The sequence below is a fragment of the Saccharomyces eubayanus genome, chromosome XIV (genome assembly GCF_001298625.1).
Source record: "Saccharomyces eubayanus strain FM1318 chromosome XIV, whole genome shotgun sequence".
NCBI lineage: Eukaryota > Fungi > Ascomycota > Saccharomycetes > Saccharomycetales > Saccharomycetaceae > Saccharomyces > Saccharomyces eubayanus.
This window is the reverse complement of record NC_030973.1, coordinates 286543-312692: the sequence shown is the minus strand read 5'-3', so window position 1 is coordinate 312692 and position 26150 is coordinate 286543. Positions and strand designations below refer to the sequence as shown.

Here is a 26150-nt window from a genome sequence, read left to right as displayed (position 1 = left end):
ACGCTCTGCAGGTAACAGATCAACTTTCAGTTCGTGTTACATTGCCGTAACACCACCTAATTGATCATGAGTTACAATTATTTGAAAGCAGCCAGGAAAGTCATATGCATTGGTCGAAACTATGCCGCGCATATCAAAGAACTGAATAACACAACCCCCAAACAACCATTCTTTTTTCTAAAGCCAACTTCAAGTATAGTGACCCCATTATCATCATCGCTGGCAAAGACCAAGAGACCGACGGATTCAAGTTTCAATGGGTTGAATGAAGACGGGTCCAATCCAGGGCCCATATTCATCCCACGAGGAGTAAAGGTTCACCATGAAATTGAGCTGGCATTGATCATAAACAAACACTTGTCCAACGTCGCTGAAATGAAACCCGAAGAAGTCTATGAATCTATCAGTGGTGTGGCTCTAGCATTAGATCTTACTGCAAGAAACGTGCAGGAGGAAGCAAAAAAGAAGGGATTACCTTGGACCATAAGCAAAGGATTTGACACTTTCATGCCAATATCCGCTCTAATCTCCCGCGAGAGGCTTTCAACCTACAAATCCAACTTGCAAGACATTTTCAGAATCAAGTGTTCCGTTAATGGAGAACTGAGACAAGACGGCGGGACTGGTCTCATGCTACACCCATTGCACAAAATCTTGCCACATATATCTACCATGATTTCTCTAGAGCCAGGTGATATTGTATTAACTGGCACACCTGCCGGCGTGGGCGAGCTGAAACCTGGCGACCGTGTTCATTGTGAACTTTTACAAAATAACGACAAGCTCGTGGACATGGATTTCGAATGCGAAAACCGCCCCGGTCCTTATGAATTCAAGGAAACGTAACGACAGTCGCACCCACGCTCATCCCAACTGTCACACGCTCCACCGCATGATTACGCCGTCAACCTAGTACGTATACGACCATTTTGCTGCTGTATACGCTATATAAAATCAAAATATAAAGTGCAGGGTAACAATCGCATCTTTTTGGGCGTTTTTTCAGATCTCGAGGACAAGGGACATCAAAAGCAGGCACAAGCAGCATGAGGAAAATTTGTTCTACCATGTGGAATATAAAGTACTTGGCTCGCAAAGAAGTACCTTAAGGATACTCATAGCGTTCTAGAGTTTGTTTGGCGATTTGTTGGTTGATTGTTCAGAGTGTGAATTTGTTTTGGGGGAGAAGAAAAAAGTAAGGCCATCATGTCAATCATGCCAGTCAAGAACGCCTTGGCACAAGGAAGGACGCTCCTCATGGGGAGGATGCCTGCTGTGAAGTTCTCCACAAGGATGCAATTAAGAAACAAAACCGCTGTGCTATGGAATAGAAGGTTTTCCACACGTCTTTTCGTTCACCAACGACGTAGTTCCGGTGAAATTGTGGATCGTGCTAAGGCAGCTGCCGCAAACAGTGGGAAGAAACAAGTTTCTATGAAATGGGTTGTACTTACTAGTTTCACCATTGTCCTCGGGACCATCCTGTTGGTCTCAAGGAACGATAAAACAGATGAAGAGGATGACACAAAAAGTAAGAAGGGAACAAGAACAAGAAAAATCAAAATATTTAACAATAACTGGCTTTTCTTCTGCTATTCTACTTTACCCTTGAATGCAATGTCTCGGCTATGGGGCCAAGTGAATTCTCTCACTCTACCCATCTGGGTTAGGCCATGGGGTTACCGGTTATATTCTTTTCTATTCGGGGTTAATCTGGACGAAATGGAAGATCCTGATTTAACACACTACGCAAACTTATCTGAATTCTTTTACCGTAATATAAAGCCAGATACGCGTCCGGTAGCACAAGGCGAAAACGTCATTTCCTCTCCAAGTGATGGGAAGATTTTACAAGTTGGTATAATCAACTCTGAAACGGGTGAGATTGAACAGGTTAAAGGTATGACATACTCAATCAAGGAATTCCTCGGCACTCATTCCCACCCTTTGATGTCGAAAAGTGAATCTAGCTTGGATTTGACTTCCGATGAAGAAAAGCATAAAGAATTTGCCAGAATAAACAACTTTCAATTAGCGGGCGCAGGGGATACGGAACAACCTCTCATCACAATTAAAAATGAAGGTGACCAATCTGTTGAAGAGTTTAAACCAAGCGTTTCCAAAAATATACATCTTTTAAGCCAACTTTCTCTGAGCTACTTCTCTAACGGATTTTCGTGCTCAGAACCTCATGATACGGAACTATTTTTTGCCGTTATATATTTGGCCCCCGGTGATTACCATCATTTCCACTCCCCAATTGACTGGGTCTGTAAAGTTCGCCGTCATTTCCCAGGTGATTTATTTTCTGTAGCACCTTACTTCCAACGTAACTTCCCTAATCTTTTCATTCTAAACGAAAGAGTTGCTCTATTGGGTGGTTGGAAATATGGATTTTTCAGTATGACGCCTGTTGGTGCTACAAATGTTGGTTCCATTAAACTGAATTTTGATCAAGAATTTGTAACAAATTCTAAAAGCGATAAACATTTAGAACCACATACTTGCTATCAAGCAATCTATGAAAATGCAAGTAAAATATTAGGGGGTATGCCTTTGGTCAAAGGTGAAGAAATGGGGGGCTTCGAATTGGGCAGTACCGTCGTTCTATGCTTCGAGGCACCAACTGAATTCAAATTCAAGGTTAATGTTGGTGATAAGGTTAAAATGGGACAGGAGTTAGGCATTATTGAAAATAAAGATTCAAAATAAAAAGGATTTACACTTAAGATTAACATTTTTTTTTTTGGCTGTATATACTATATCTCCGTGCTTCCAAGACTTTGTTTTGGAAATGAATAGGATTATAGATCATTTGTTTTCAGATTAAGCTCGTTAATTATAATTAGAAATTAAATACTCAATAAGAAAATTTCCAAGCACTATGTAGTGCTTAAGTATATATACGCAAACGCCTTCTGACCTAGATTATATTGAAAATCAAATTATACTGATCTTTAACCGAATTTGCTTTTACATACGTAGATAGGAAGACACTCTTAAAAATTGCATTAATCAGCATGCGGCCCAAAACTTTTGTTCCACAGTTCGAGCTGACAATCCAAAACGTCACCACTGTTTTTATCCGAACAAAGCAAACCTAGATTATATGATTCAGAATCCGTCAATGCTGTATTATTTTCTGCATTAAAAATGCCATCAAGTTCCACCATTGTCAAATCTTGAATACCCAAACTTTCTATGAGTTGTGAGGAAAAGGAACTCCCATGCCTCCTTTTGGGAGTAAGCTTCGAACTTTTAGCTTCTGTTGCCTTTTTCTTGAGCGCAACATGAATGTCCTCTGCGTTCTTATATGAAGTCCTATCCTCGAAAGCACTTTGTGATTTTTTTTGTATATAAATAATGGTTCCATTACTAAAAAAATCAGAAGCTGACAAATCTTTAGTGAAATTAATTTCCAATGGAAAGTAATCATGCTTTTTTACCCTGATAGATTTGATCTTAGAAAAGTCGGGAAGTAGGCATGGTGTTGACATCTCCTTTACCACTTCATCCTTTTCAATGTCTTTTTCAACCACCAACTGAATAGGAACGTTATTCACCGGATCGCCAGTAGAAATATCCTTGATAACAAGACAACGAGGCTCTACAGCCATGCTCCAGAAATGCTTCAGCTCTTGCAAGGGATGCGGAGTTGTATATGTGGGTAAAACTGACATACTTAAGAAGGCGATAGATTCTAAAGTAGAAGTGTTGAGAGCGTACTGTCCAGAACCAAGAAAAAGAAAACCTAATGCTAGATCTGTAGAAATAAATTTACCATAATGGTCATCCATATCCTTTTTATCTTCTAAAAAGGCTGTCGGGTCACTAATGTCACTACCATTCACTGATCTTTCATCATCCAAAGAAGTCCTTGTTTCATCATTTCTCTCATCAGAGTCATTATTTTCTGGTGTGTTAACAATTGAGTTTACCTGAGATGCGTCTCCGCCACTTTTAGAAGTGGGAATCGCTCGAAATAAGTCAGAATGTGGCCCAGATACAACTTCATGCAGATATTTAACTCTTCTCAAGACGTCCAAATCACCACTAGCACACATAACCATACTCAAAGACACAATAATGACGTTTACTAAAACATTAATAACAGAAATCGTCAACCTAAAGTCAAGATTCTGTCTCCCAGGATACTGATAAAAGGGCAGAAATTTATCAACAAGGGATAGAAGAACATTGCGGATTTTCAAATTTCCCGTAGAAGCAAATCTAATACCCACAGCTAAAATTCTTCCTGCCATAGTATAGTAGAAAGGAAGTAAATCCGTATTAAGTTCACCATATTTTTCACCGATGTCGATATCTTTCATGATGAAAAACAGGTCATCACCTATATGGTCCCATAAAATCATATTGGATGCCCATTCTCGATACATTAATAATTCCGGACGGGAACTGATGTTTAATTTTGAAGTGGCATTTAAGTCAACTTTCAGTATATCGGCAATCTCAAAATTGTTTGTCTTCAAGAACAAAAACATAATCGCAATCACCGCACCAATTTGTGAACTTTCTGGTATCCAATCCTTTTCCACATCATATGTACTGGTGATAATATCCAATAACTTTGTAGTAAGTTCTTCATACATTTCATTTTGCTCAACATCATTTGAGTCATAAATATCTTCCGAAAGATAATTTCCCAACCTCAGTAAAGATGAATCCCACTTATTTGATTTCCTTTGCCCAGCTCCCAAATTAATAAGACCCAATGATATGCCTGCTGCTAACCTATACTCTTCATCAGCGACCAGTTCATCGTTGACATTAAGTAGTGACACAAGTTGTGCAAAAATTGAATCGCTCATTCTCTTGTGTCTTGAGTTGAGATATAACATACCCATTCCTATAATACCAGCGGTTTGTAATTTTAGATCTATATTTAGATCGCTAGACCCGCTAGGCAGAAATGCAACCAGATGCACACTGATAACCTTTATTAGTTTCGAATCCATACTGCCTTTCATACTTGAACTCATCCCGAGAAGTAATCCAATACTTATATGAGTATTTCTGGGACTAAGGTAATTGTATATGTGCCATTCTTCTAAATTCTTCAAGTGTCCACTAAGTCCCAAACCAAAAAGGAAACCACCATGGTATGCATCTAGTTCTTTCGGTTTATTAAACGCAATCCAACTTCCTGTGATACCACTTGCCTTCTTAGATATACGGAGACCAGAACTAACCCCGGCATGAAACTGCCCCCACTTAGCAATATCATGACCAATATCTTCTGGGACCTTTACAGCTATTTTTGTGTCATCAGGAAACACTGAAATCATATTGAGAGGCTGGACCACCCATTTTTGGGTGGATATTGGTTTTTCTGTAGCGTATGCCACAGCACCCCAACCTATACCATTCGTACAAGTTCTTAACGCCATTATTTTAGCAAAATACTTCTTTTGGGATAGCACTTGGGCATACTCTGTCTTAGTGGTGAAAAATTGCGTCTGCGTAGGCCTATAATAGGCTAATAATGATACAACATGGCTAAATCTTTTATCTTCTGAAAATATCAGCCCTGCATTTAGTTTGAGCGAACGCCCCTCATCGATATCCTCATCGTCCTCGATGTTTGACATCCTCATAGCAGATCCATCCAGTGGAACTTGACTTGCACATTTCACAATCTCGGATAATACTGTAAAGATATCATTGGGTTTCTTACGTAAAGAGCCTCTATTCCTGGTGACCGGTAGCTTGTACGATATAGAACCATCTTTTTGGCCTCTTTTAATAATTTCCTGAGAATCATTTTTTATGCCTTTGATTATTGCACTGCATCTTTGTAAATCTGCCCTATCAAGCAACTCTAAATTGTCCTGAACTTGAGATAGCTTATCTTCCAATATTTTCAAGATATTTTGTAGTGGAACCAAAATGCCTAAAGGATAAGTTTGGAATTCGTTTTCTTCTATTTTCAAACTGGAAAGAATACCTAAAATATAGTCCGGTAAAAAATTAGCGGAGTGCACTAGTTCATATAGCCCCAAAATTTTGAAACTTCTCGGAGTGATGCGCAATTCAACTTGAGTGTCTGTTGCTGCAAGCCTCGAGAAACTAATGAATGGACATAACGGTATTGAACTGTTTTCCGTTATACTGTATAATGATTTTGTAATCGAGGGCGGTTCATCTAGCGGATGAACAAAAGCTGAGTTTCGTTCGCTTGGGAGTAGTTGGCTTTTCGATTCTAGATCCGTATTTGGTAAGTAATACCTTTGCCATAGATCAGGCCAGCCCATAGCGGCGGTAGCAAAGCTAAGAAATTGCCCCAACAATGCATACTCAGTGCGACACAGGATATTTAAGGAGTATTCCTCTCGTATCAAATGCAATCCGATAACAATCTTCGGTAGAACAGAGTTGGTTGTTTCCGGATCCCGCTTTAATTGCCGAAACAGCTCGTGTTCGTATATTTCTTTATAATCTTTATATTCCTGAGTGGAAGAACCAGGTACCTGCAAAATCAATAAGGAAAGGACTAATGAAAAAGCGTCATGCTCTAGTTTTAAGCTTCCAACTTCACTACTAATCCTTGAAGGTAGCAGTGAATATGCAAATTGCCATATAAATATGAATGAGATGTTAAATGCAGGGGGGGTGATATACTTGAGAGCTTCGAAACAAAGCTTAGTGAAGCTAGTCTCAGGATATGGGAACGATTGCTGTAAGCAAGGGACCAGATTTTTTTCAGTAAGCTCTTTGGAAACAGTTAATAAAGGCGATGATATTTTAATAAATGGATTGTGTAAAAATGACTCGTATTCTCCCCCATTCGGTTCTTGTAATACTATAATCAGGCACCCGTTAAGACGCTTATGTATATTTATAGTCTTTATTCTTGATGGGTCTTTGAGTTTTAGATTTTCTAGCCTAATCATGTTTTGCGGCGAGTTCCCGTATATTTTAAATGGAATAGAATCCAATACATCTGGTAAAAGATCAATTAACCAGATTTTGCAAAAATGAGTGGGCTCATGAAATATTAAAAGCGCTTCTTGACTTCCAAATCTCAAAGACAAAAACTTCAAGGTGCTCAATATAGAGCTCAAGCTTTGGGAAGTGAATATAATATCATCCGGTAGTTTCATAGATGATATTTCTGTTAAAACGATATCCTTCGAGGAAGATGCTGTTTGATTTAAATATTCCTGCTGTTGCTGTTGCATAGGTTGTGATACTGGGGTGATATTTGAATGAGCCCCAGCGTTTGTGGAGAAATCGAAAAAGGGTGAAGGAGTAGCTCTATTATTCATGGCGATATTGTTCCCCATTCTATCTAGGGTTGCCGATAGGCTTCTTCTTGAAGATGAAGACGGAAGAGCGAAAATATCTGTCCTGTTTGGGGCGTTGCCTAGAGTGCCGCTAAGGACCCTTTCAGTTGCATTGCAATCGTGTGAACTGGAGTTTATGGATGCTGTCCTACGCGTCAGAAGTGAGAATTTGCGTAGGTTCTTAGTAATTCCGTTAGTCTTATGGCTATTACTTGCGGTGTCCAAACCGCTCTTCTTTGTCGAAGAGGTCGTTAGCTCTCCTTTTCGTGACTGATCTGATGATAAAACTCTGCTATAATAAAACCGTAAAATTTTAGAATTCCGRTCTAAAAATACTGCTATGTATTTTTCCTTGTCGCTGGGGAAGAGCACAAGTTGCAAGTCCTGTAAACCATCGCTTTTATTACCAGAAGCGCTATTTATACCACCCTTGTAAGTATTTGAGATGGAAATAAGGCCAAAAGGAGTCATTGGATCCGTTAAAGTGATGTATTTATGCTTCAAATCGAAGTCCATGGGCTTACAATCAGTAGAGCAATCCATGAAGAAAGCAGAAGTGTCTCTCTCCAAGATCACTCCATTAGCGTACCAAAACGCATTTCCGATCAAAAATGGGAAGCACACCGTCGTGGCATTGCCCTTGGGCAGGAAATATACATGCGCAATATCAGATAGTACMACCACGAAACAGTCCGACGTCTTTTCGAAGTCGATATAGCCGGCTTTGATGATCTTCTGGTTATAAGCAAACTGACGTATGCATTGATCTTCAATACACCACTTCACGCGCAGACCGTCCCTCGACAGCCAAACCTCTCCGTCTATACCCCCTGGCTTGTTTGTAATATTATCTTGCAGCTGCCAATCAGAAGCATTATCGCCAGATACCCTTGGCAAACAATCATTCCCAATACACGGTGTAGAAGTCATAAAATATAAAACTCTGTAGGCACTAAATGTTACTATAACACACTGAATACCAACCAGCGATATTCCAGTGGACGATGCTGCTGTGTGCAGGCTAGGAGAACACCAAGAGAACACGAGAGCTACTAATGCTTTCAATGCCTAGAGTCTTTCTTCTTACTTTTGTACAAAATGTAAATAATAGACACAAGCCCTACCTTGAGTAGGGTTGATATGTCCAAACCTTAAAATGATAGGGCTGTAGAGAAAAACGAGGCCATGCCCTATTCCCAAAAAACAAGGTCTTTACCTCTAAATGGTAGGGCTGGTCTTTTCCTGAAATATCTGGGGCTCAAAGGAAAAAGGCGCCCGATAGGAACTGCAGGGGCCCTTGCATGGTAAAGGTTTTACATCCACCCCCTCTTGTCAAAAAGAGGTCGTCGGTATCTATATATTAAGGACAACACAAGGCTGTCATTTTTTCTTACTTAATCTCAGTTCTCTTAAATTTATCTATCCTTCATAGAGCGGCAGACAAATATTTATTTAAAGATGCAGTCAGGCCTACTTCAATTTACTTTCAAATGGCCCAAGGGCCCTCAATCTGTTGTCCTTACAGGTGCCTTCGATGAGTGGAAGGGAAGCTTACCCATGGTAAAGAACCCGAGCGGAGCATTCGAGATAACCCTGCCGGTGCAGTTTGACGATCCTGGTGACAAGTTCTATTTCAAGTTTATTGTCGATGGCCAGTGGTTAACCAATAAAGACTACAGGGCCGACGGTAATGTAGAAGGCAAGAATAACTTCATCACCAAGGAAGACATAATACAACAGTGCGGTAGCAAGACAGGAACGCTGGTACCTGAAAGTGCCGGGTTGGCGGTTTCGAAAAACACCACTCTTACTGAACAGGAGGGCGACAAAAAGCCTGCGAAGTTGAGAAAATTCAAGATTAAGAGAGTGATCAAGACCAATAAAGAAACGGGGGAGAGGTCGATCTTTTCTCAGGAAGTCATCGAATTGCCCGACAGCGAAGACGAAGACGAAGATGAAGACGAAGCGCAGCAGACGGTCAAGAATGCCAAGAATGCCAAGAATGTAGATGGCCTGAGTGGCACTACAACCATAATTGGAAACACCGATGGCGGTGTAGAAGAGGAGAAAGCAGTCAAGCCATATGAAGAAAAGCACCCCAATATTGGCCTGGTTAAGAGTGAAGAAACCGCTACGGATCACCTGGGTAAGACACAATCTTCCGATTCTAGACTATATGAGCTGTCCGCAGAAGAGCTTGAAGAAGAGGAAGAGGAAGAGGAAGAGGAAAAAGAAGTGGGTGACTCAAGTAGAACCGCTGGTACGGGCACGGAAACTCGAGAAGAAAAGCCCTTGAATGAAACCACTATAGCTGAGAACCCACAAGAGGCAATTCCAGTAGGAACGGCAACAGTCGTCAAGGAGGCGCCTGGGAAATTGACCAGCGAATCTAAAGCTGAGACCCAAACTTTGGAAGGACAACAAAACCCACCAGCAATTACTGCAAAAACAGTTGGAATTAAGGGAACTACTAGAACTGCCAAACCTGGTGGCGCGAAGGGAGTACCACATAAAGAGGCTCCGGGAAGTTCGGCTAAGAAAGGTGGATTTTTCAAAAAGTTGGGCCAGCTTTTGAAGTAGTACCTATCTAGTATCAACTACATATATCATATATTCACCATAATGTCATCTATGTATTAATAGCAATACCTTGTCTGTCTATGATTCTTAACATGGTACAAGGAGTACCGTAAACGTGAGCGCCTGCGTAACAATTTTGCTATGCATGAATCGTAGAAAAATCTGTAGTAGCCATGATTGCCGTTGGAAAAGGAAAAAAAATGAAATTTTTTAGGTCAGAAAAAAAAGAAAATAAAAATTTGCGATGAGCAAACACATATTAGATTTTGCAGGACACGTCCATTGATATATTCTTCCACATAATTCAAGGTAGCTTAACAGTGGTTCATAGTTTCATATAAAATGTCAGAAATCGAAGTCCCAAGCGAACAAATTGTATCCAATAACAAAAACGAGGAACAGATTAAAAAAGCTTTGCTCGACCCAACCAAAAAGAGAAAAGCTGAAGATGAAATCGAAATCGACTTGGAGAGCTCTATTCCTTTATCCAAGAAACAAAAACGTCTCTTAAGAAGGGGAAAGATTACCTTGGAAGAGTTGAACGCGAAGTACAACATCGATCCTAAGTCCGTTCAAGAATATAAAGAGGACGCTGAAAAGAAAAAATCTGGTGATGTTAAGAAAGATGCCCAAGATGGTGAATCCAAAACAGATGTTACAGTAGAAACCGCATCCGATGATGCTGCAACGAAGAAAAAAAAAGAAGAAAGCAAATATGGTGTTTGGATTGGTAATTTATCTTTCGACACTACAAAAGATGATTTAGTCAGATTTTTCATTTCCAAGACGAGAGACAATGAAGACGAAAAAAGCAGAGTCATTCAAGAAGATATAACTAGATTGTCCATGCCCCGTGTTGCTTCTAAGAACTCCAACTCTATGCAAAACAAAGGGTTCTGCTACATGTTCTTCAAGAAGGTGGAGCAAATGAAAGCGGTCTTAGAATTATCTGAATCTCATTTGAATGGGAGAAATATGCTAATCAAGGACTCTGAGAACTTTTCGGGCAGACCGGATAAGGAAGATTTCGTCGCCATGTCCAAAAACCCACCCTCAAGAATTCTATTCGTGGGTAATTTGTCATTTGATGTCACCGATGATTTGCTAAGAAAACATTTTCAACATTGCGGTGATATTGTGAAGATCCGTATGGCAACATTCGAGGATAGTGGTAAATGTAAAGGGTTCGCGTTTATCGATTTCAAGAATGAAGAAGGCTCCACTAATGCGTTGAAGGATAAAAGCTGTAGAAAGATCGCGGGAAGACCATTAAGAATGGAATACGGTGAAGACAGAAGTAAGAGACAAGTGCGTAAGAAGGTTGAAAACGTCACTCATGACAAACCCCGTTCGTTTGACATCTCCAACAACAGAGAATACGATCGTCCAAGACAGGATAGCGGTAATAAACCCGAGTACAAAAGGTCTAACGCTAATAGGCGTCCACCCGTGGATTCCAATAACCGTACTAAGAGTAGTGTGGCATTGGCTACCGCTCAAAGAGGATCTGCAGCTATTGTACCATCTCAAGGTAAGAAAATGAAGTTTGACTAGTCAGTCGAAACTGAGTGTATAAGTTACGTACATCAACGCGATCATATATCACTTGTAAATTATCTATTATTCATGCTCTCTTAATATAGTATAGCCAATTGCTGCTATTTTTAAATAGCTTATCAAGGCACGGGGAGAGCGTGCGAAAAAAAAAAAAGCAGAAGGAAATGAGGTAAACAAGATCTGAAGAGACAGCTCAAAGATTACTAATCCGAGAAGGGTCACTCTACACTCATTATCTACTAAGACTACTACCAACAAACATCTTCGAAATAGTTCAGACGCTTTTTCTACTTTGTTTGTTTATTATACTTTCGCTTAGCATCTACTATCCCAATATCACACATCATTATTTAAAGGAACTTTAGAAAAGAAAAAAATTTTAAAAAAATTATAGCAGTCATCGTATGAGCTCTAATAGTACCATCGGGACGGACACCATTGATCAGTCAGGTACGTCATCACTGTCCATCAGTGGCCAGACCAGCAGTCTAATTTCCCCATCGACCTATGTCTCATCCACGCCTTCTTCGACTTTGACACCCCAGCAAGGAAGTCTAACATCATTGCCACCGGTATCCAGTACTTCTGTCTCTACATTCCGCACCTCAAATACGGTTTCTGATGAAAGCTTGTATTCGTCTTTTTCCGTATCTTCAACGTACACTTTGATATCATCTTCTATTAGTGGTCAATCTAGCGGGCAACAGATGGAAAGTTCACAGTATGGACCAACCACCACTTCGTTCTCTGTCATCACGCCATCCTTATCGATTCTTTCGTCATCTTTATCACCATCATCTTCATTATATTCTGCCTCCGCAAAATCATCGCTTGATAGCGTTTCTACGTCTTTCTCCACGTCAACACCTTCTGCAATATCTCCCAGTTTCACTTCTCTATCTTCTGCGTACACAGGTTCCTCGGAATTTACCAGTACCCCGCAAACCACATCAACGGAGTCTTCGGCAATATTTACATCTTCGCCAACATCCAATGAAGACATTACATCTTCATATTCCGATCGGATTACATCCACATTGATGTACTCTTCCCTGTTTTCATCAGCTACTAATTCCTCCACTAAAAGCGAATCCTCAGAGTCGAATTCAAAGGCCCCATCATCGACGGTCTCGGACACTTTTCAGAGTACCACATCAGTCACACATATGCCAAAGCTAGTTTCGAGTCATACTACTAGTTCGACTTCTACTTCAAGCCGTCTTTCATCTTCATCAGATGCTTCCACAAGTGCATTTGAGAACTCTTCTTTGAGCGATAACACATATTCTTCCAAACAAACAACCTATACTTCTAGTAGTAGCGTGCCAATGACAACTCCTCCACCTACCACCACTACGACTTCTACAACTTCACCGACATCATCCAGTCAAACGTATAGCATAGGGGTCGTATCAAGCTCAGAAGACTCACAAACCATCTATTATTTTTATACCCAAGCATACGATATTACTGGCTCTTCTACAACATTTGCAACAGGGTTGCCTACTACGGTTGCTCTTGCCAAAAGTGCAGTAAGCTCATTTTCTGTTCCATCTTCAACCATTACTGCAGATATGTCTTTCTACCAGCACTGGCTGAACGGTGGTTTAGACGACAATCAAAATCAAGGGACATCAAAGTCAAATACTGGTACTATTGTAGGAAGTATAGTGGGCAGTATTGGTGGTATTCTTGTATGCGCGGTGATAGTTTGGTTTTTGTTGTTCAGAAAAAGAAAAGGCAAGAGAGAGTTAAAGGAAAACAGTTCTTTCTGTCATGAAATAGGGCGCAGAACGGGATTTCCCACGACTGCTCAAGCAAGGGAGACATCAGTTCATGCCCAGGACTCTGGTGCTCAACAAACAAATATGGACAGTAATTCTACCAATAACCCATTTAGCAATGAATTCAACTTTAAGGCCAGGTGTGCTACTGCAGTACCACCATCAAGAAATGGTGTCACCCTCGACAACCCTTCCCAAACCATTCGCAATGATTCAATGAACTCAAACAACAGGTTTTCGTATGTCTCTTCATTTACGTATTCATCTCTCGGTTCATCTACTCAGGGCGGTTTTTCTGCTTTATCTTCAAATTCGATAAATCTCGGGCCTGGCTTAAATAACAATGTCTCGAATGATGAAAGAGCTTCTGCTCGAGATACTTCACAAGGGTTTTTAAGAGAAATAATATGACGTAACCAGGACCTTTTTGAGTATGATATTTCACTACGCAACCCAACCCAGCCCGCGATGACTGGTAGAACTATCATATGAAAACATCTTTACGTTATATATGTTAGAAGATAACAGAAACTAACCAACGATAGACAATAATACTACTACATAACGAGAAACATTTCTTCCTAGTTTTAAGCGTGGAATTAGAACAGTTCTACATCCCTAAGTGAGTATATAAGTATACAAAACTATTTTAATTGTTTTTTTTCTTAGCTTAAACTCTATTGAATTTCTGGTATAGCCCAGTTGGAATGACGCGGGTAACCCAAAAGTTGTCGTCCACTGAGGAGCCTGGACAAAAGTCAAATCATTCAATCTAGACAGAAGTAGATTAAACGGACAATCGCTAAGAGCTGTGCAACAAACCAAGGCATTTCACATCCCTGAATCGTTTTTCGTGGAAAATGAACTTGACGGTAAGAATACCTCAGGTCAGCGGGCTTTCCAAAACTCTACTATTTCCCTTGAGTAGACGGTCGATACATATAACGCCTATAAATTTCAACAATTCAAGAGGGTCTCTATTTGGAAGCATCACCGAAAACAAGATAAAGGAAGAAAAGGAGAACAAAGATGAGGATCCGAACAGCTTTTCTAATAGATTGGCGGTTGCTTCTGATTCCACCGGAGAGGCCGCTGAAGTTGATAGGGACTCCATAACGTTGAAGAACGATAAATTATTACAACAGCATATCATAGCATTGCAGCAACCGGAGCAATTAGCATCTGAAAGCCTCCTTTCACCTTTGAAAAGAGAAATATACAAAGCTAATTGTGAACTTAACAATGGGTTTTACAAAAAAGACACGATTGTAAAACTACCTGACTCTAATAAGCGTTATAAATTAAATTTGACAAGAAAAGAAATCGAAGTGCTGGAACCTTCCGTATATGTTCAATCATACAGAATCAAATCTTCGATGAAAAAGGCCACCCATTTATTAAGGTTATTGGGTGGGCTCGAAGTTATGAAGGCTATTTCACAGTGTCATTTTTCAAATAAAAAAATTGCTCGCGAAGTAGCAGAATTGCTTCAAAAAGGAATTGAAGATGGCCAGAAATTGGGTTTGAAGCCAGAGGATTTATACATCTCTCAGCTTTGGACAGGCAGTGATGGGTTTTGGCGAAAGCGCGTTGAATTTAAAGCAAGAACAAGAATTGGTATTATAAGTCACCCTTACATTCACGTAAGATGCATTTTGAAAACAAAGAGCGTCACGAAGCAAAGACTCGCTTATGAAGCATCCTTGAAAGAGCAGAGAAGGGCACCATGGGTTCAGTTGGGTGACAAGCCTATCAGAGGCGTTACAGGTGGTGTATATAAATGGTAAAACGACTGTGAGTTTTTTATTTTTGGTTAGTTACTTCCTAAGTGGAACAGTAGATTCAACGCTGAATAAGCAAAAGTATTCTCCCTCACTCTTTCCCCCAACATATTCAAATTGCTTTCATCTAGAACTTTGATTTTCGATTATATAATAGCGTAATCCTGTAAATAATAGCTGTGTCAAATGGTCCGCTAAAATCCCCCCCCCCCTCAATCTAAGGTTGTTGACTGAACGAAAAAAAAGAAAACTTGATCAAATATGTAAAGAAAAAAATTATTATAGGTATATTTTATTTATATATAAAATAATTGAATCTAAGCTTCAACTGGTTCAGCTTGAGCTTCAGTTTCTTCAGCTGGTCTGTAGTCCTTGACGGATGGGGCAAGGATTTGTTCTTCTTCCTTTGGTTCGATGATGGTGACAGCATCTGGCAAAGCCTTTGGACCAGTTCTGTTCTTAGCTGGGTCTCTCATGATCTTAACCTTGATACCCAAAACACCTTGTCTCATCAAGACGTGTCTGGTAGCAACATCAATAAAGTCGTTGACTGGTTGACCAGAGTGGATCAAGAAACCGTCAGCGAACTTCATAGCCTTAGCTCTGGCAGCTCTTAGTTTACCAGAAACAACGACTTCACAACCCTTAGCACCGGATTCCATAACGTATCTGACGACACCGTAAGCGGCTCTTCTGATAGCCAAACCGTTCAACAATTTGAATTTCATGGATTCAGCTTGAGCAACAGCGGACAAACCACGGTCTTGAACTCTTTCGGCATATAAGACAATGGTACCTGGAGCGTACTTAAATCTCTTTTGGACCAACAAAGTCAATTCGTTGATTCTTCTACCGTTTTCACCCAAAACATCTTGAGTTCTGGTAGCTCTGATGATGACTTCAGTCTTAGTTGGAGTAACACGGACTTCGACACCGGAGTAACCTTCTTCAGCCAATTCTCTGGTGAAGAATTCGTTTAATTCAGCGTAGAAGACACCGTCAGCGACTAGCTTTCTTTTCTTGGAGATTAAAGCGACCATTTTTTGTAGTTTGTTTGCTATTTTTTTTCTTCTTGAAACAGGAATAAAATTAATATTCCATCTCTTTTGAAATGAAGCTGGTAGAAATATGACTAGAAATTACGTTGTATTCCAAGAGGGCAGACTTGGAATCTCACAGATTTGGAAAATTTCCCATTGCTCATTGGAAAATGTGACGCGGCGTCCTTTCTGAAAAAAACAAAAACAAAAACAACAAATAAAAGTCCCAAGAAAAAAAGAGTTGATGAAAATGTAAGGAGTTTAATAACTAAAAACAGTCTCGAAAAAACGTGAAAAAAAGGATAAAAGGGTAACGGATCAAGAAACATATTCAAGAGAGAAATCGCGGATAAGCAAGTACAACAAACCTTGTTTGCAACGTGTGTGYAATGCCGATGCTTGCAAGATGTATTTATTTCTGGTAGTCATGCGTGTGTATGAGTGTATGAGTGTCAACAATGCTTTCCGTTACTCAAAGAACAGATGAAGATCTACCGCCTTTACATGCTTGAAAAAGAAAAGTATGGACGCACATACCACTTTTGAATATAGCCTAATCAAATGATCTTCACTATATTGCTCAAAATATCGGAGGCAGTGCACTGAACACCCACAGATTCAAGCTGGTAACGATAAGAAGCTGTTAACCAAATCTTACGCATGATGCGGTAAAATGCCAGTTAATGCTCCATCGTCGTGATGTCACATCGAAAGGTGGCGTGTGGTGCAGTGTGGTGCAGTGCGGTGCAGTGCGGTGCAGCGCAGCGCGGTGCGTCTTTACGCGGGCTTTCTCTCGACATGGAAAAAAATGTTGTTTTTTTCTTTCATTTCTTCTACTTTGCTTAACACTCCGGATATTTCTTACGTGGGCTGGCCTGTGATGGGATTGTCTTATGCAGCCCTTCATGTACTATTTTACATTTGCCTGAGGGTTGTTTCTCAGGAGTAGCGGCCTCACCTTTCTAATTTTCCTCCTTCTGTGTTCTGTCGCTTACATCAGCACGCCACGTGAAAAAAAAAGGACCGGCGTTCGAGGACGTTGAGTTTTTCCTTTTTCATTTTTCCGTTTTTTCTCTCTACATCTCTCCTATTTTGCCGACATTTTCTCCTCAAAGATTGTAAAGAGGATCTCTGAGCAATGCTAGACATACAAAGTATTAGAATATTATAGGATATACTGAACGGAAAAATGTCATAGACACCCTCTTGATTCCTGTCTAACAGCGGTTGCTTCTAAATAGGCTATCCATCATGCTTATCTCAGCTTGCCCAAAGTTTAGGCTCTCCGCAACTGTAGTGGGTCGGATGGCCTGATGATGAAAGGCAACAAGTTTTTTTTATTTATGTGCCATGCAAACCCACGGAATGCGAGCAACCCAGTGTTCACGTGTGCGGTCGGGTTCTAGTTCTCTCTACGCCATTCGTTCCGGGCTCACCCCTCTCCGTACCAGATCTACGTCTACATTTTCAGCTATAACAAGAGCAAACCGGAAGATTATCCTGCGCAATTGCCCTCGGTCTTGGCTCCGTTCGGCCTTGCGGGGGCTTCTGGGGGGTGGGCAGGTCTCTCCCTTATTGAAAATGATTCTTGAAAAAAGTTAAAAAAAAAAAAAAAACATCGTTTCGGCCTCCGCCTGAAATTTCACTTTGCTTCATTGTCGAAACCGTTACGTAACGATGAAGAAATACGATGAAGTGGATGATTGAAGGAAAGTCTCTGCAGGTGGACATGTGCTTGCTTCGATCATCTTTCTTCCCTTCTTTCCTTGGTATTTTTCCGTCTTTTCCTTCCATCTTGCTTCTCCGTAGTACTGGGATTTATAGCTTCTCCTTTTTTTTTCTCTTTTCTTTTTTACTTTCCAGTTTGTGGTAATTTTCCAGTTTTGCTATTTAAAGTAAGGTTACCTGGTACCCTCTCTAAAACTCGTACGGCCGATCCACCAAAGAACAACAACACAATCCTTGTCGAGTTGCTGTTTTTTCGAACGGTTGGAACATTTAGTTATTTTCGGCCAATTGCACAAGGCAACATTCAGGATATATAAATAACACGGTAGCCTAAAAAGGGACGCAGCACTCACCGACGTACGTATTAAAGATAATATAGAATAGTAGAGATCTAATGAGGTCCATCAAGTGCGTAATAATTGGTGATGGTGCAGTGGGTAAAACATCTCTTCTGATATCGTATACCACCAATTCTTTCCCCACCGACTATGTTCCAACAGTTTTTGATAACTATTCCACCACTATAGCTATTCCTACCGCAACTACAGATAGCCCCTTAGAGCCTGGAAGCGATAATACTAAGGGAGAATCATTTTCGTCTTCAAATTCCTTACCAAGTACAGAAAGAAAACTATTTAAGATCAATTTATGGGACACTGCAGGACAGGAAGATTACGATCGTTTAAGACCGTTATGTTACCCTCAAACTGATATTTTCTTAATATGTTTTTCTGTAAGTGAACATGCTAGTTTTGCTAATGTCACTGAAAAATGGTTACCTGAACTTAAGCAAACTTCTAATATTGAAAACCTTTCTCTCTTCACCAAATTAAAGAAGTATCCGATACTATTAGTAGGTACCAAGGCTGATCTCAGAGATGATCCTGTAACTCAGAAAAAACTACAAGAAACAAATTCTGATTATGTATCCCAGGAGGAAATAGATAAAGTCGTGCAAGAGTACGGATTTATGGGATATACGGAATGTTCTGCTGCTACTCAAGCTGGTGTCCGAGAGGTTTTTGAACACGCAGTGAGATATGCCATTTACGAGCCGGAATCCAATCTGCAGAAATCAGTAAAAGAGACCACCACCGATGAACTAACGACCGCCACAACTAATAACAACAAGGACAAGATTATGCAAGAACAAAAACCACATCCACATCCCAATAATAGTACAGATAGCACACTTTCCAAGGACAATTCACAACAGGAAAAAGAAGCCCTTAATTATAAGCCGACTAAAAAACAACATAAAGACAAAACTCACGAACAGGTTAAATCCAAAGGCACCAAGATGGCCACAAAGACGCATTGTAATAAACAAACCAAATCAAAGGTAAGAAACGAGAAGAAGAAGAAGAATTCAAAATGCGTAATTCTTTAATGCCAAGAAGACAAATAAAACAAATAAATAAGTTTACATATACTGAAATTGCAAAGAAAAAAAATAATAATACGAGAAATATATATATATATATATAAACTTACACTCCTTTTTCTTTTATATAAAAGATGACCGAATAAATTTACTATCTAATCATCTTTCTTGCTCTTCGTTTGTTTTTTCTTTTTAGCATCATTTCCTCTCTTTCCATCAGCATTCCTCTTCGCTGCAATTTTTTTCTCTAGTTGTAATATATCTCTTTCAGTATTCTCAAATAACTTTTTCTGTAATTCCTCATCATCAAATTCCTTCCGAGCGAATTTTACAATTGAGCAGTCTGAAATGTACTTGGCCTTCGTATCCTTTAGATTTATCTCTTCCAGTTCTGGGGTCATTAATGCATACAAAAAACTTTGATCACCACGACGACCGCTCTTGGTAAATAACCACAATATAGGGTATAGTAAAATACAATATAATACCATCAATAAAATCACTGACCCATTACTAATGACACGACGTAAACTATTGGATCTCATTGTTCCTGGTTGCACCATGGTGATTGTAACATTTTTACCTGTTCTTTCGACACCATCAGTCTTTTGCTTTTGAATGTCTGCAGTAATTCTCCTTTGCAACTCCATCATGCTTAATCCCAACTGTAACTTGCTGCTTGCGAAAAATTTCAAAGCACTTTTATACTTGGCATTTTGCCATAAGGGGTCTTCCACATTAATATCTCCAACAACTTGCAACCAGCATGTCGCAAGGATAATTCTTACGTCTCTATCAGGTGGTTGAGCCTTAAAACTAGGTTGCAGCAAATTTAAAAGATGAAAAATAGCCGCATAATTCGTAGCTATTTGTAACTCCAACCCATCCTTGGAAGATCTTCTTTTCGGTAGAGATATTTTGGGAACACCCCAAGGCTCCATATCACCAGACATGACAATAACACCATCTAACCTTCTGGGTGGCGAATTATCTAACCAACTTGTGGCAAATTTACGAATTTCCCACAAATTACTCAGGTCACATTTCTCTACAAAAATTAGCTCGTTGTTTGTCTTTTCACGTAAGTCTTCACACCACTCTGTGACCCATTCATCCACTTCTCTGGTCAAAATAATTAGCTGTGCGCCTAATTCTGCCATTTTAAAGGCCACAGATGTCCCCATTCCTTGAGAAGTAGCCCCAGTAACCAAATACACTTTGCCATGCAGCTTTCTTTCCCATGTATTCGATGGTCCTCTTGACCAGTATTTGATGGCACTTGCCCCTAATACATAAGGCGCCACCTTTTTAATCGTCTGAAAGTAAGGAATTTTATCAGTTCCATCTAAAAGGGCTGTTCCAATAATATTCAAAGGCATCCTCTGTCTTAAGCACGACTTCGAGTTATTTTTTCTACCCTCAGTAAGCTTTGCTAACACTTGACGATATGTAACTGTTTCCCAAGACTTACTTTCCCCTTCTCTTTCTTCGTTCTTAATGTTCACTTTCTCACTTTCTTCCAGCTTTTAAAGGCTCATCTGATCGCGTCTACAATCAAAAAGAAACGCGAACACATAAAATATTTTCCAAAGAAGCTTTGATGGATTGGCACCTTAAAAATGCATACAAAACGGTATAATGACACTTCGGAAGGAAACGACACATATTGCAAACCATTTCGGACACCGTTGTTCAGTGAAACAAGCCAATAAGATAACTCCTCAGAGGGAGCAAGCGAGATCATGCGGATGTAAAGGGCCTTCTCAGTTAATGAAGTTGTCATTCGTGACTTATCGTTAACTTTATCTCAAGATAAAAAGTCCACAGATGTAATCCAACCTTTTGAGTAATAACATGGTGGGCAGGCTGAGTGTCCACCTGCCATTAAAGCTTTAATATGGTAGCGCCACTCTTGATCTTGCAAAATATTGCGAAAGAAACCTAGCGCGCCATCTGAAATTTTTTTCCAAATCCTCTCAATGAAAATTTTAAATCGATGCCCATTTCCAGTTGTATAGAACTAACAGAGATAAAGAGAGCGTAGCATATAAATACGTTGTTCAAACATCCTTTCAATACAACAGCGTGAAGACCAGTAAAATGGATGAAGAAGTCGTTTTTACAACAAATACCTCGGGGACAATATCCTCTGTGCACTCATTCGAACAAGTAAATTTGAGACAATGTTCTACCCAATCTAGAAATAGTTGTGTCCAAGTGGGCAGCAAGTACTTATTCGTTGCTCAAGCACAAAAGGCATTGATCAATGTTTACAACATGTCAGGTTCATTCAAGAGAGAGTCTGTAGAACAGCGCCTACCATTACCTGAAGTTTTAAAATGTCTAGAAGTGGTTCAAAATACCGGTGTACAGTACGACCGTATCCATGGTGTAAACCACAACTTGCCAGAGTTCAATCTTCCGTACCTGTTGCTTGGTTCCACCGAATCGGGTAAACTGTACATATGGGAGTTGAATTCGGGGATTTTATTGAATGTGAAGCCGATGGCACACTATCAAAGTATCACCAAGATTAAGTCGATTTTAAACGGGAAGTATATTGTCACTTCAGGTAACGATTCGAGAGTTATTATATGGCAAACAGTCGATTTGGTATCGGCATCGAATGACGAGCCTAAGCCTATCTGCATTCTTCATGATCATACTTTACCTGTTACAGACTTCCAAGTTTCTACCAGTCAGGGAAAATTTTTATCTTGTGCTGGTACAAAACTATTCACGGTATCTCAAGATGCTACCATGAGATGCTACGATTTGAGTCTAATAGGTTCTAAAAAGAAGCAAAAAAAGCAAGAAGAAGACGGTAATGAAGTTAGTATCGGCAAAGCGCCTAGATTGCTCGCTACATTTACATTACCTTTTGCCATTAAATCTATATCCCTCGATCCTGCTGATAGGGCATGTTATATTGGGACTGCCGATGGCTGTTTTGCACTAAATTTGTTCTATAAGTTAAAGGGGAACACCATTGTTAATCTGTTACAATCTACAGGAATGAACACTATTCAAAAAGGTAGAGTCTTTTCATTGGTACAACGCAGTTTAGTAACTGGTGGCGAAAATCAAGATTTGGATTCATTATATTCAATAGGTCAGCTGGTTTGCGATAAGCTTTTGGATTCTAACGTGTCGTGTCTCGAAATATCAATGGATGGTACGTTACTTATGATCGGTGACACTGAGGGGAAAGTTTCCATTGCGGAAATATACTCGAAACAGATCATTAGAACCATTCAAACCTTGACCACGTCACAGGCTTCTGTCGGGGAAGTGACTAATATTCTAGTAAATCCTTACAGAACTGAAAGTGGCGACCAACTGTTTGAAGGAGCAACTACAGGAAAACATACCAGCGGTAGTAATGGCAATAACTCTCTAAAGATACCAAATCTACAAAGGGTTATATTTGATAATCAAAACAAAAGCCTCTCGCACGATATTTGGTATCAGATAGGAGAGCCAGAAACCGAGGCAGATCCTAGTTTAGCGTTACCATTGAACGACTTTAATGGCTATTTGGAACATATCAAGTCCCAAGAGTCCATGTTCGCACATATGGGCAGGATTTCAAGTGACGTGAAAGTGGTTGGTACAGAAACGGACGCTGTCTCATCTTTTGACGATCAAACCGCTAAAGATGAAGAGATTACTGAACTCAAAGCTAACGTGGAGGCACTAACTCACGCCTACAAAGAATTACGTGGTATGCACGAAAAGCTATACGAGGAGCATCAACACGTACTCGACAAGCTGTAGACGGTATACATGACATGTTGTATAGTAACCTCACTTAAAATGACATTTTTTGTATAAATCTGTATGTGTAGATAGTAACAAATATATATTTTTTGGGATCTTTAATTTCGTCGTCAGTGGTCTATCATCTGGCACGGAATTTCGTTATCAATGACGCATACCATCTTTTCTACCCTTATAGCTTATCTCAGAGCTTACTTGGGCCACCTTTAACAGTATTGTCTTGGTTAATTCCGGTTTAGTTGGTGGCGTACCTGGTAGTAATCGGTAACAACTAAAGGTCTTGTGCTACTAAGAGAATATAAGAGTTTGACTCATACCATTTTGAACTAAACACTATCAGATACAAGCTAAAGATATTTGCCGTACATCATTGTTATTATTAACTTTTCCTCCTACTTTTAAATTCTTTCACAGTCCTTATCTATTGCAATTCAAAGGGAAAGCAGCATACAAGTAAGATGTCGTCATTAACCAGACTATTGCAGGAAAAACGAAAAAACGAAGCCTCAAATTCGTCACCGAGAACTTCTGCTGATACATTGACCACAACGCCCGAGTCACATCCTCTTGACGCTCAGACAAGGAATAAGAGTAGTAGTCACATTGCAAGCGATAGTAACAGCAGCAATGGAGAACGTAACAGGGCCACTATGCCAGTTCCTGGAAGCGTTACAACGGTTACACAAATATACTCGGAGGAAGATTCGTCATCAACGGCCGGTTCTTCACTAGACGAAAGAAATCAGTTTTCTTCCAGTTTTCTTAATTCCAATTTTGCCCACACTGCCTCATTATATGGCACAAGTGCACAAAGTAAAGATAGATTTGGGTCTTTGATAAATGACCAGGGGGCTGCTGGACTTTCCTCGTATGGTGGTTCTTCTCTTGCCCCACAAAATAGAATCACGAGTAGACTATCCGCTACTTCACACACTTCGGGAAAGGTCATTCCTTCATTGTCTTCRAGTATTCCTTACTCTGTCCCAAATTCTAACAAAGACAACAACAGCTCGAATAGCAACAGCTCCTCTTTGTCTTCATCATGGCTCGAAACATATGCAGGCGGTTTGCCCAGTAATATTTCTGCGATCGATTCTAATGTTATATCTTCCCCAAAAGTAGATAGTGTCGAGCCCCGCTTCATTATTTCCAAACAAAAACTTCAGAAAGCATCGATGGACAACAACAACAATACCACTGCTACCCAAGCAAGGTCTATTTCACGTTCAGGTTCATTTTCTTCACAACTGGGAAATCTTTTCTTTTCTAAAAACTCAAAAGAATCCTCAAACCCAAACTCTGCTGGCATGACATACCCCGCCAATTCTAATGGTCCATCCACGAGTATTAAAAATTCTAATGTTGCAAATGGCTCAACTGCTATACCTAAACCGATTCGTGCAAGACAAAGTAGTATTTATTCTGTATCGAGGCAACCAACTGGTTCCTACACAGATAACTTGTACGGCTCTCCATCTTCTGTTCATGACCATTTACCCCCAAGCCAAAGCGTTCCAAGATCGCAACATTCTTCCATCGGTGATTTAAAAAGATTCTTCAAAAAGAGCTCTAGCAGTAATCTGTCCTCGAACAATAACAACGCTATTCCAAATGGATCTCCTGTGTCTACCGGGATGGCTGTTCCATCGCATTCTCATTCATCATCTCATTTTGCAGCAGGAAACTATCCTTCCTCTAACAGCTATAATGGAAATGGGGACACTATTTATTCTCACGCACATGGTTCTGCTGTTCCGTTTTCAAAGAGATACGTCAAGACGGGAGAAGATTTAGGTGCTGGAGCAGGTGGTTCCGTCAAATTAGTTCAAAGAATCGTAGATAACCAAATTTTTGCAGTAAAGGAATTTAGAACTAAATTTGAAAATGAATCAAAAAGAGACTATGTTAAGAAGATTACCTCTGAGTACTGTATTGGTACGACTTTAAATCATCCCAATATTATTGAGACAATCGAAATTGTATATGAAAATGATAGAATTTTACAAGTAATGGAATACTGTGAATACGATTTGTTTGCTATTGTTATGAGTAATAAGATGTCGTACGAGGAGATTTGTTGCTGCTTTAAGCAGATCCTTACTGGTGTGCAATATTTGCATAGTATCGGCTTAGCTCATAGAGATTTAAAGCTAGATAATTGTGTTATAAATGAAAAAGGTGTGGTRAAATTAATTGATTTCGGTGCAGCTGTGGTATTTTCATATCCATTTTCAAAGAATCTTGTGGAAGCAAGTGGAATTGTCGGTAGTGATCCATATTTGGCACCTGAAGTTTGTATTTTTGCAAAGTATGATCCACGTCCCGTAGATATTTGGTCTTCAGCAATTATCTTCGCCTGCATGATATTAAAGAAATTTCCATGGAAAATCCCTAAATTGAGAGATAACTCCTTTAAACTATTCTGTTCAGGGCGTGATTGTGACTCCTTGAGTAGCTTGGTAACGAGAACTCCTGATCCACCTTCTTATGACGAGTCGCACTCTCCAGAAAAAAAGAAATCTGAGGGCTCTTCAAATAATGTATCAGATCCCAATAATGTTAATATTGGACCACAACGACTATTGCATTCATTGCCAGAAGAAACGCAGCATATTATCAGCCGCATGATTGACCTGGCACCTGCATGTAGAGGAAACATTGATGAAATTATGGAGGACCCTTGGATTCGTAGCATTAGCATGTGTCGAATGGTTGAAGATGGCCTAGCGTTCAAAGTGGTTGAAGGAGATGACCACCATCACACGCAAGTTGATCAAAGTGAAGCGCATATTGCAGGTTTAGAAAAGAAAAAGAAAAAGGATAAACAAAACAACTAGCAAGTAAGCGTCTAAGCTTTTACAATTTTTCAAGCATTTGTATATAAGCTTATTTCTTTTCAATGTTGTTTGAGTATATGCTAAGATACGTTACTATATTTATTTTTCCTATTACACTTCCTCCTACTTTTGTACTGTACTCAAAAGACAAAATTGATAGACATCCTTTTTATATTTTACCATTTTCCTCAAAATGTGAGAAGCTCAATATATATGTCATCGGTGTGATTTAGTGAGAGGTAACGTCTTTTGATGCTTATGAGCATGCGGGTAACCTTCATTTCGATAAATCATCAACTTATATATTTATTTGTGTAACGTACCTTGAAATTTCACGACCAGAAACGCTACAATTTATAATGAGACTATAACAAA

The 26150-nt window shown here is 39.7% G+C and overlaps 12 protein-coding genes across 12 annotated transcripts; 9 read left to right on the top strand and 3 right to left on the bottom strand.

Annotated features, from left to right (window-relative positions):
• Positions 1 to 66: 66 nt before the first annotated feature.
• Positions 67 to 846, top strand: FMP41 (Fmp41p; the record flags this gene model as incomplete). The annotated part of the gene is made up of 1 exon (XM_018367590.1): positions 67 to 846. One exon carries the CDS (start codon positions 67 to 69, stop codon positions 844 to 846), a length of 780 nt encoding a protein of 259 aa, XP_018219714.1.
• A 360-nt stretch (positions 847 to 1206) lies between these two features.
• On the top strand, positions 1207 to 2712 carry PSD1 (phosphatidylserine decarboxylase 1; the record flags this gene model as incomplete). The annotated part of the gene is made up of 1 exon (XM_018367589.1): positions 1207 to 2712. The coding sequence occupies one exon, from the start codon at positions 1207 to 1209 to the stop codon at positions 2710 to 2712; it is 1506 nt and encodes a 501-aa protein (XP_018219713.1).
• Positions 2713 to 3011: 299 nt separating this feature from the next.
• Positions 3012 to 8234, bottom strand: APC1 (anaphase promoting complex subunit 1; the record flags this gene model as incomplete). The annotated part of the gene is made up of 1 exon (XM_018367588.1): positions 3012 to 8234. One exon carries the CDS (start codon positions 8232 to 8234, stop codon positions 3012 to 3014), a length of 5223 nt encoding a protein of 1740 aa, XP_018219712.1.
• A 528-nt stretch (positions 8235 to 8762) lies between these two features.
• Positions 8763 to 9884, top strand: MDG1 (Mdg1p; the record flags this gene model as incomplete). Its single annotated transcript, XM_018367587.1, has 1 exon — positions 8763 to 9884. The coding sequence occupies one exon, from the start codon at positions 8763 to 8765 to the stop codon at positions 9882 to 9884; it is 1122 nt and encodes a 373-aa protein (XP_018219711.1).
• A 342-nt stretch (positions 9885 to 10226) lies between these two features.
• Positions 10227 to 11438, top strand: NOP13 (Nop13p; the record flags this gene model as incomplete). Its single annotated transcript, XM_018367586.1, has 1 exon — positions 10227 to 11438. The coding sequence occupies one exon, from the start codon at positions 10227 to 10229 to the stop codon at positions 11436 to 11438; it is 1212 nt and encodes a 403-aa protein (XP_018219710.1).
• Positions 11439 to 11845: 407 nt separating this feature from the next.
• Positions 11846 to 13636, top strand: TDA7 (Tda7p; the record flags this gene model as incomplete). Its single annotated transcript, XM_018367585.1, has 1 exon — positions 11846 to 13636. One exon carries the CDS (start codon positions 11846 to 11848, stop codon positions 13634 to 13636), a length of 1791 nt encoding a protein of 596 aa, XP_018219709.1.
• Positions 13637 to 14085: 449 nt separating this feature from the next.
• On the top strand, positions 14086 to 15012 carry MRPL22 (mitochondrial 54S ribosomal protein uL22m; the record flags this gene model as incomplete). Its single annotated transcript, XM_018367584.1, has 1 exon — positions 14086 to 15012. The coding sequence occupies one exon, from the start codon at positions 14086 to 14088 to the stop codon at positions 15010 to 15012; it is 927 nt and encodes a 308-aa protein (XP_018219708.1).
• A 311-nt stretch (positions 15013 to 15323) lies between these two features.
• Positions 15324 to 16046, bottom strand: RPS3 (40S ribosomal protein uS3; the record flags this gene model as incomplete). The annotated part of the gene is made up of 1 exon (XM_018367583.1): positions 15324 to 16046. The coding sequence occupies one exon, from the start codon at positions 16044 to 16046 to the stop codon at positions 15324 to 15326; it is 723 nt and encodes a 240-aa protein (XP_018219707.1).
• Positions 16047 to 18168: 2122 nt separating this feature from the next.
• On the top strand, positions 18169 to 19164 carry RHO5 (Rho family GTPase RHO5; the record flags this gene model as incomplete). The annotated part of the gene is made up of 1 exon (XM_018367582.1): positions 18169 to 19164. The coding sequence occupies one exon, from the start codon at positions 18169 to 18171 to the stop codon at positions 19162 to 19164; it is 996 nt and encodes a 331-aa protein (XP_018219706.1).
• A 149-nt stretch (positions 19165 to 19313) lies between these two features.
• PBR1 (putative oxidoreductase) lies at positions 19314 to 20537 on the bottom strand (the record flags this gene model as incomplete). The annotated part of the gene is made up of 1 exon (XM_018367581.1): positions 19314 to 20537. The coding sequence occupies one exon, from the start codon at positions 20535 to 20537 to the stop codon at positions 19314 to 19316; it is 1224 nt and encodes a 407-aa protein (XP_018219705.1).
• Positions 20538 to 21258: 721 nt separating this feature from the next.
• Positions 21259 to 22935, top strand: IPI3 (chromatin-binding/pre-rRNA-processing protein IPI3; the record flags this gene model as incomplete). Its single annotated transcript, XM_018367580.1, has 1 exon — positions 21259 to 22935. The coding sequence occupies one exon, from the start codon at positions 21259 to 21261 to the stop codon at positions 22933 to 22935; it is 1677 nt and encodes a 558-aa protein (XP_018219704.1).
• A 461-nt stretch (positions 22936 to 23396) lies between these two features.
• NPR1 (serine/threonine protein kinase NPR1) lies at positions 23397 to 25775 on the top strand (the record flags this gene model as incomplete). The annotated part of the gene is made up of 1 exon (XM_018367579.1): positions 23397 to 25775. One exon carries the CDS (start codon positions 23397 to 23399, stop codon positions 25773 to 25775), a length of 2379 nt encoding a protein of 792 aa, XP_018219703.1.
• Between the last annotated feature and the right edge of the window lie 375 nt (positions 25776 to 26150).